General features: G+C 37.6%; 1 protein-coding gene across 3 annotated transcripts in view; it reads left to right on the top strand.

Annotated features, from left to right (window-relative positions):
• oxr1a (oxidation resistance 1a) overlaps nt 1-9445 on the top strand; it is a 219761-nt gene that overhangs the window by 203603 nt on the left and 6713 nt on the right. For all 3 annotated transcript variants that reach the window (XM_024267094.2, XM_024267097.2, XM_024267096.2), the window contains 2 exons: nt 296-461; nt 4086-4248. In XM_024267094.2, the coding sequence (XP_024122862.1) occupies nt 296-461; nt 4086-4248 (329 nt within the window). The remainder of the gene's footprint in view (nt 1-295; nt 462-4085; nt 4249-9445) is intronic.

The following is a 9445-nucleotide window of genomic DNA, read 5'->3' on the forward strand; positions in this document are numbered from 1 at the left end:
TATAATTTTATGGTGTAGTTGTATATTTGTGGCAGAATTCTTCAGTTCTAATTCAGCATCTGATCAGCTGTGTGTTTTTAAGACACACATGTAAATCTCTGCAACTCATCACACCTGAAGCTTTCAGTTTGAACTTTGTTTGTGTAATAGACACGAACATTAACCAGATTATGACAGTTTTGATCAACAACCCAGCTAATATAAAGAAACCAACCGTCAGCTCTTGTGTGTTGACACGTATCTAGTTTTGAATGTGTGTGTTCTCACTGGCTGGTGCGTTTGTGTGTCCATGCAGGGACAGGGTGTGCCGGTAGACGGAAGCACCGTTCTCACAAGTTCCTGTGTCTGAGAGTGGGCCGGCCCATGAAGAAGACGTTTGTTTCCAACGCCAGCGCCTCCATGCAGCAGTATGCCCAGCAGGGCAAGAAGCACGAGTACTGGTTCGCCGTCCCGCAGGAGAGGTCAGTACTTCTGCGGCTGGAAGTGTCTTCAAAACTTGCATAAAATGTTCCAGACTTCTGGTTACGTCTTGACATTGTCAGCTATACGTGCGTCCACTTTTCCTGGACATCTTTCCATGAGGCTTTGGAGCGTTTTTGTGGAGTCGGCCCAGTTTGAATCTCACAGATGCTGCATGAGAAGGCCCGGTTAGCAGAACAGTGTTCCCTCGTTTAAGTAGGTCTTACATTTGAAAAATTACCCACGATAGATAAAAATCTGCAAAGCAGGATTACAAAGTCCAAACCTTCATAGAAAAATAAGTCCAGGATTATAGAATGAAGACAAAGATCTGATTGGATCAAAGATTGACATAAATGTGACAGACTGAACTCACTCTGTGTAGGAGACATGCACATTGCACTAAAAAATATCTGTGCACCAATGACACCACGAGTGGTGAGCCATGATATGGCGAGGGACATCTGGGTCAGAAAAGGAGCTTTTTCAATCATTTGAATGAGTTTCTGTTGAAATATGCTGTTTTTTTAAGTACTACAATTGTGTCTCATATAAAAACCCAAACAGTTTTCATATGGATTGAGCTTTGGCAGAAGTTTGAATTCAGAGACCTGTGGTCAAAGATTAGGAAGTGTTTTTATGGAGCGTAGCCTCTTTATTTAAAGTCCAGTTATTTCAGATCAGCAAACTCGGTAAAATATGAGCTTCAGCCTCTAAAATGTTCAACTCATGTTCAGATTCACATTATGGTTGTCAAACACATAAACATGTGCACTGAAATGGTGTGTGTGACTGTCCGACATGTAAACACCGTAAAGCATGTGTCAAAGTCAAGGCCCGGGGGCCGGATCCGGCCCTCCAGGTAATTCTATCCGGTCCTCCAGATCATTTAATTTTATAGTTATTAATGACCTGATGTTATCCTGTACTTATTTCTAACTTGTATAATTTTGACAAAATATATTTTTGATTTATTCTGGGATAAAATTCCTTCCTTTTTATTATGCATAATTATGTAAAAAAGTTACACTTTTAAAGTTTTAAGTTTATCATTCTGTTAGCTTTTTGGACTATTTTGGCATTTACTACGATTTTTTAGGATATTTTAGAGTTTAGCTAATATTTCAGCTACATGCTAGCTGTTTTGGATAATCAAGGCTTTTTTGATTGTTTTTTAGGCTATTTTGGAGTTAGGTTAATATTTAGACACTAGCTTTTTTGGCTTATTTAGGCTTTTTTCAGTTTTTCAGGCTATTTTGAAGCTTAGCTAATATTTTAGCTATCAGCTTCAGTGTTTACAGCTATCAGTTTCAGCATCTTCAGCAGCCAAATTCAGCTTACAGCATTCACACTAGGATTATCACGAGTAATGCTATATATCTAGTTCATAATTATGTTACAAAGTTACAGTTTTTAAAAAAGTTATGCTTTAGTGTTCAATAAATGTTGATCCTGTTCAGCCCAAGACCTAAGGTGTGTTTTGGATTTTGGCCTCTTGTGTGATTGAGTTTGACACCTCTGCTGTAAAGTGAGTTTTTAAAGATAGATTTTAAAATAAAGATGCAGTGAAAAACATGAAATTATTAACAAAATTATTAAATTTAAAGATAAATAACACATTTAAGGCAATTATTAATAATATAAAGTACAATGTAGTATTGTATATGTAGAAAATAATAGAATTTAAAGTAAAAGGTCTAAACTGAAACTAAATCATACTTTCTTTGCATCATCATAAAGAGAAGTATGAAGTGTTTCTGAAGCTCCGGGAAAATATTCCTCCAAAAATGGAATGAAAGTGTGTCAAGTAGAGTGTTTTGTTTGTGTTTTTAGATGTGGTCAGTCTGGCTCTACAGTCGCTCAGTCAGCAGTTCTCATGATTAAATCAAGAGCTCTTGACAGTTTAGCTTTGTAATAAATTAATGTAATCCTAGTTGAACTAAAAGCTTGATTTGAAAAGTCACTTCCATTTAAAAAGCCATTAGCTTGAGCCGCATTTGGAGTAAATTTTAAACATCACTGAGCTTTTTAATCCTGGTCACATTATAGTGTTGTTAATGAGAGAAGACGAAGCCGGTTTAGTTCACCCAGCAGAATGCACGGCGCTCTCTCCAGCTGTTCATCAGCTGCCTTTGCTGCTATAGTTTTAGGGAGCTGGATTCTCTAAAAATAGTGTTCAAATCCCATCTCGTTGTTGCTGGCTGCACACGTCTTGTCACAGCTGTTTTGTTACCATCTCATGTTGCTTAGCGACTTTTCCCGTCTGAAAACAGGCAGTTTTCTGCAAAGCTGGTCTGTAAGGAGTGGAATCAAACTCAACACTAATGTTAAAACTCCCAGTCCCACGTGTTCCGTGCTCCTTAAGTGTGTCCTGACTTTGTGTTGCAGGGAGGTGTGTGTGTGTGAGATACACAAATGTGCAGTCTTGTTTATCCAGTGTAACTTGTCTCTCATGATCGCTTCACTGAGATGTTTGGGAGCCTTCCAGGTCCACGATGTACTGTGATATTACAGACACACACAAGACATGTCTGTACTGGATCTAGATCAGCCTGAACGTCAAAGAGGAAATAACTTTGGATCTATAACTGGTTTGTGCAGAACCAGTCGGTTTTCCCAAGACCAAGTAAAGTATGCGGTTATGTCGTTCCATGGTTGTAAATTAGGCTTTAATTTAAAAAATATATATTGGGAAACATATGTTTAAGTGTCTGGTTTTCTGTTTTAGTTATTTTTAGGGCTGTCAGATTTGTTGGGTGGGCTAGGTGAAGGGCTGACACGCAGAAGCCCTGGGTTCAATTCCAGGGTTGTCCACTGATCCCCACCCAGATGGGTCCTTAGTCAAGACCCTTGACGCCTAACTGGGTCCCTGTGCCCCTCAAGTACAGGGTTGTGTCAGGAAGGGCATCCGGCGTAAAAACTCTGCCAAATCACTGATGCGAAACAGTGGGTGCTGTTATGCTGTGGCGACCCCAAAAGGGATAAGCTGAAAGTGAACACACATGCTAGGTGTTTTGGCTAGCTTAGGCTTTTTTTTGGCTGTCTTGGAGTTAAGCTAATATTTACACACTAGCTGTTTTGGCAAATTTAGTTTTTTTTTTTCAATTTTTTTTAAGATAAGTTTAGCTTTTTTCAGCTGCATGCTAGCTGTTTTGGCTAACCTAAAAAAAATTTAGGCTAATTTGGCATTTAGCTAATATTTTAGCTGGCTATTAGCTTCTTTAACTCATTTCTATGTGATTCTGTTTTTCCCAGATGGACATCAACCCATCAGGGCCACTGGCTCTAAAATAAGAGCAAAAGCCACAAATTTTGAAATACAAACGTAAAAATGTTCTGTTTTAAAGTAATTTTCAATCAACTTAAAGTTGGGGTTTCATCCAGATTTCATGTTGTTTCTTTCTCCTATGAGGTGGATTACAAAAACACTCATCTACTTATGGTCCGGCCCTTCTGTCAAATTTTAGAGCGATGTCCAGAGAACTGACTTTGGACAATATTTGGTATCTAGAAGAAAGTCAGGAAGCCTTTTTTATTCAACCAATCAGATCAGTTGCGGTTAATAACAACGAGCGCTCTCTCTCAAAATGAAGAGTTTCATGGCGTTGTTTGTGTTTCCTTCACAGATCAGACCACCTGTATGTGTTCTTTATGCAGTGGAGCCCCGACATGTACGGTGAGGGGGTAGGGGGGATGGGACAGCCGGGGTTCAAGGTGGTCAAGAAGAACGAAGTGTCAGAAACGGCTGAGGATGAGCCCATCACCGACCTCAACGTGAAGGAGTGGGAGGTGAGCTCTCGGCGCTCGGCTCTCACGTCTCTGCCTGGAACGCACATTTGTGTCGTCTCGTGTCTCAGATTGAGCAGTTTCATCCATAACCTGTCAAAACAGTTATGTGATGAGACTGTTAGACGAGTCTTTATTGTGATCTTTATGAGGCAGTTTACAGTAATGTGGATGTATTGTAAAACACTTCAGTAAATCACAAGTTACGTATCCTGCTTTTGTATTTTGCACCTTTATGTTCCACTGCATATTTCTTGATTTACTTGTAAATTTTTGTCTCACCTTCTTCTCGCTGCTGGTTACTTTTCAATGTGTCACACTTGCTTTGCTTGGAAATGTGCTTCTAAACTTCCAACCAAAGTGTTTGCATGTTTGTGTAATCGTGTACTCTAAACTGTTTTTCATCCCGTACTGTGTGAGTGCTGCTCGTGCTGGTCAGTATTTGTCAGCTTCACGCGCTGAACGACAAATGTCAAACAGCCATGCGTCGTTCACGTCTGTGTTTATGGACCTGAGGAAATGTGGCGTTGCTGTTGTTGTTTTTCTTTATGTGTCACAAAGATCTTTGAGTTCTTTATTTCAGATTTGAAGTGTGAAAGTGCTTTTTAGGATGGGGTCAAATCAGGATCCGCTGAAAGTCAACAAAAATACAGATTAAAAATTTGATAAACAGATTGTAAATTTGAAAAAAAATGAAAATTTGAAACTACAACAAAAAAAAATAAAACTGTTAACTATTAAAAGATGTTTATTTGCACTTTTAACTTTCCTCTTTTCGTTTTTCCCTGTTTGCTTTCAGTTCTGTGTTTTTTTAGTTTCAATTCAAATGTATGAGTTTTGGCTGCTGAGATGAACCTAATTTCAATGAGCCAATGAGCTCATTGGCTACCGGGACATTTTTCCCATGATCCCCTAAGACATGTGTCAAAGTCAAGGCCCGGGGGCCGGATTCGGCCCTCCGGGTAATTCTATCCGGCCCTACAGATCATTCTGTTTTATTGTTATTAATGACCCGATGTTATCTTGTGCTCATTTCTAACTTGTATAATTTTGGCAAAATATATTTTTATGGAGAGTAAAATATTAAAAGTTATTTAAGGTTTAAGTTGATTTATTCTGGAAAAATATTCCTGTCTTTTTGTTATTCATAATTATGTTAAAAAGTTACAGTTTAAAGTTTTAAAAATTGTCATTCTGCTAGTGTTTTGGACTATTTTGGGATTTACTAAAATTTTTTGGATATTTTGGACTTAAGCTAATATTTCAGAGACATGCTAGCTGTTTTGGCTAATTTTGGCTTTTAGGCTGTTTTGGAGTTTAGCTAATATTCCACCAATATGCTAGCTCTTTTGGCTAATTTAGGCTTTTTACAAAAATGTTTAGGCTGTTTCGGAGTTAGGCTATATTCACACGCTAGCTTTTTTGACTAATTTAGACTTTTTTCAGTTTTCTAGGCTATTTTGAAGTTTTGCTATTTTTTCCAGCTTCATGCTAGCTGTTTCGACTAACTTAAGTTTTTTTTTTTTGTTTTTTTTTTTTTTTGGCTAATTTCGCATTCAGCTAATATTTTAGCTGGCTATTAGCTTCAGCGTTTTCAGCTATCAGCTTCAGCATTTTTAGCTATCAATTTCAGCATCTTCAGTTATCAGCGCTAGCATCTTCGTCGGCTAAATTCAGCTTACAGCATTCACACTAGCATTATTGCAATGGTAATGCTATATATCTAGCTTATAATTATGTTAAAAAGTTATGTTTTTTAAGTTTTAAAAATTTTGTTTTAGTGTATTCAATAAATGTTTTTCCTGTTCGTCCCGCGACCTAAGGTTTGTTTTGGATTTTGCCCCCAGTGCGATTGAGTTTGACACTCCTGTCCTAAACGGTAATGGTAATGTGACGGTTTTCTGCTGCAGAACGTTGTCTGTTTATGCGTCGCCCCACTCCGATCAAACTTAGAGAGAGCAGTATCACTTTTGTGCAGTTCACCCTCGCTAATATCGCGTTGTTTGGTGGATTTTTTTTCAGCGCGACTTTGCTGTTGATCGTGTCAATCCATTGCCTCTGTGCCGCGTTTCACTCAGACGTGCAGCTTGGCAGCGTCACATAAATCTTCATTGTGATTAGATCCTTGTTTTCATCCTAATGCTAAACTTATTTTTCTATGAAAGTTTGATCATGAGAGTTAAAAAATGAAAGAAAAGTGTGAAAATATTCATGTCTGTCTGAGAAAAGTGTAGAAAATGTGTAGTAAGGAGTCCTCTCTGTCACTCCATGGGAGACATGTCCCGGTAGCCAATGAGCTCAAAGTAAATAATGAAAAATGGGGGAAAAAAGGAAGGTTGAAAGTACAAATAAACATTATTTCGTTTTTTTCTTTTTCAAGTTTTAAATGTATTTTTTGTCAGATTTTTCATATTTTTTTCAAGTTTTCAAAATCAGTTTTTCAAATGTTCAATTTTTTTTTACATTTTTAATAATCCCTTTAAGTTTCAGCATGTATTTTCGAGTTTAAAACTGCTTTCACATTTTCTTTTTTTTTTCAAAATTACAATCCCTGTATCTCAAATTTTCAATCTGTTTTTTCATTCACTTTAAGCGGATCCTGATTTGACCCCATATTTCGGGCGTAATGGTGGAGATCTGCTGCTAGACTGGACTCTATGTGCAAAGTGGTGCACTTGTTTTCTGAGTGATGGAGTGAAATGAGACTGCAGGACTGTGGTTAATGAAAAGGAGGAAGAAACTGATACGATGGAGGCTCCGACCTGCATTTAAATTTTAATGTAAATGAATGATGTAGGAAACAAAGTCGAGTGATTTGTTTGGACGTGGACTTCTAACAGGCACGATTCATTACATCTGAATTAGTAAATAGGAACCTGAGGCATTAGCTTAAGCAACAGCTTGCTAATGGAAGGTGAAAAGGAATTTTAGATCTTTAAATTAAACTATTTATTAAACTGTTCCACTTCAGGAACTGGTTGTGAAAATATAAAATACTTTCGTGTTACTGTCCCTTTAAATTGTGACGGTTTTAAGACGGGAGCGTCAATTTCTTTCCATCCAATGAGGTGCCAGGTCCCCGCCCACTCCCTCTTCTGATTGGCCCTTCGCGATGTCGCTCAAATCTCACAATGTAAAGACCCTTTGGGGGAAAAAACAAAACAAAACAGTTTCTATTTTAGTCAAGCGGTCCCCCGGGCTTCAGACCGAACTGGCTACGCTGGTCTTGGGGCGACACGGGTCCAACTTTACGGATCTGGAATGAGACTTTCCTGCGTCCTCGCTGAATAAACAGGAGATGTTCTCCAGGAGGGCGAAGGAGCGGGACACACAGCAGACCCTCACTTATGTATGTAGCGTCTCCTTATTTATGTTCTCCGCTTCCAGACATTTCTCACTGTGTGGAGTTGTTGTTAGCACGCCGTGCTAACTTGCTAGCGACGCCTTTTAGCCAGCTAGTTGTGTTGCCAGGTTGGTCAGGTCACCGTGTCCCTGTTCGTCTCCGTTTGTCTCGTAGAGCCACATAAAGTTGCCAGAGTTCGGTGATCCCCCGGTCATGTTATCACTAACTGTAGGTTCTTGTTGTTTGAGGTGGCTTCATTATGGCAGCTGAGGAGGAATCCAGCCCACTGAATGTTGGGGGTTTCATTAAGCTACTCTTAGAAGAAGGGGTGTAGTGATTAATCAACTAACCGATAAATCGATTAATATTCCTGGATGGGTCTCTCTGAGGAAAGTTATTTATCAAATGGATCAATAGCATTAAAAAAATAATTTCAGATGTAGATAAATCGATATTTGAAAATACCATTTGTATTGAGGCATGGTCTGTTTATTTTATTATAACGTAAAAACGTCAACACACGTGATACAGTAGAAACAGATCAACCATCATTACAGTCCAATGTGTGTTAACACTTTGAATTGAGCGAAGTCATGTGACCTACAATGAGGTGGAATGTTCTAATTAGAGCTGCCACAAACGATTATTTTAATAGTCGACTAATCACCGATTATCTTTTCTAATTAGTCGACAATTCGGTTCATTCTCAAAGTGGATGTAAAGCACACATCTTAACCATCATTAGCTTTAAGCTAAGATAAAGACAATAAAGATGCAACTTTATTAAACTTTTAATGAACTGTGCAGCTTCTGTCCTTCATTAGTTTCTGTGATTAAAATAAGATTAAATCAAATGACAGAGAGATAAGGAAGATACTTTCCATCAAACTTGTTTTGACTGGTGATCTTTGTAGGGCTTGGTATCAATTATCATTTCCAGAAACGATTCGATTCGCAAAAACCTGGATCGAGTCAATTTAAATTTCAATTTATTTTATTTTATTCTTTTGATTCTTTAGTTCAATTCAATTTTGAGTTTACGCATTTGTTTAGAAAGTACATTAAACATCTACTATATGATTTTAAAATATTTATATTAATTTACTGTAAATGTATCAGTGAAATAATGAGATTGTTAATATCATCCAGTGTTACATGGATTCTCTAAAGGAGAAGTTCTAACTAAAATGTTCAGATCATTAACATTGGAAACATTGTTCTGCTTCTCCTGGAGGAAGTTTCAGTTTGGACACTAGGTCTACTATAACATTACACCTTATTCCAGAAGAAGAAGAAAGTATGTGGAAAAAACGTTTTTTTAGACCACAAATAGTTACTTTAGAAAGTATCTCCTTAAAACAGTTTTGAAAATTCATGCTTGTAAGTTTATAAAGATGTTCATTTAGCCAACAACGGACGTTAGCTTTAGCCGTCCTATGGGAAATTCCATTAAACGTTAGCATCAAGCTAGCAGACTTTAGCTGTATGTGCTGAATTAATATTTTTATGATTGATTTAATAAGCTTAAATCGATTAAACAATTTTATTTACCCAGCCTTTGACCTTTGACCCTACCTGTCAAAATGAGTTAGATGGAATGTATATTCCTGATCTCTGAGGTCGGCTTCTGAAACAAAGGAAGTATTTTTCACTAAATATAAAGTTTTGGACGCACTGACTCAAATAATGAAAAAAGTGCATTTTTTTGGTGCTGAACGGTCACAACTTTGTTCAACTTTACTACACTCTGACTCCATAGAATATAAACTAAAGACTAATCGACTATTAAATTAGTTGTTTACTATTTTAATATTCGATTAGTCGACTAATTGGGGCATCCCTAGTTCTAATAATTTG

This window comes from Oryzias melastigma, linkage group LG16, assembly GCF_002922805.2.
Source record: "Oryzias melastigma strain HK-1 linkage group LG16, ASM292280v2, whole genome shotgun sequence".
Lineage (NCBI taxonomy): Eukaryota > Metazoa > Chordata > Actinopteri > Beloniformes > Adrianichthyidae > Oryzias > Oryzias melastigma.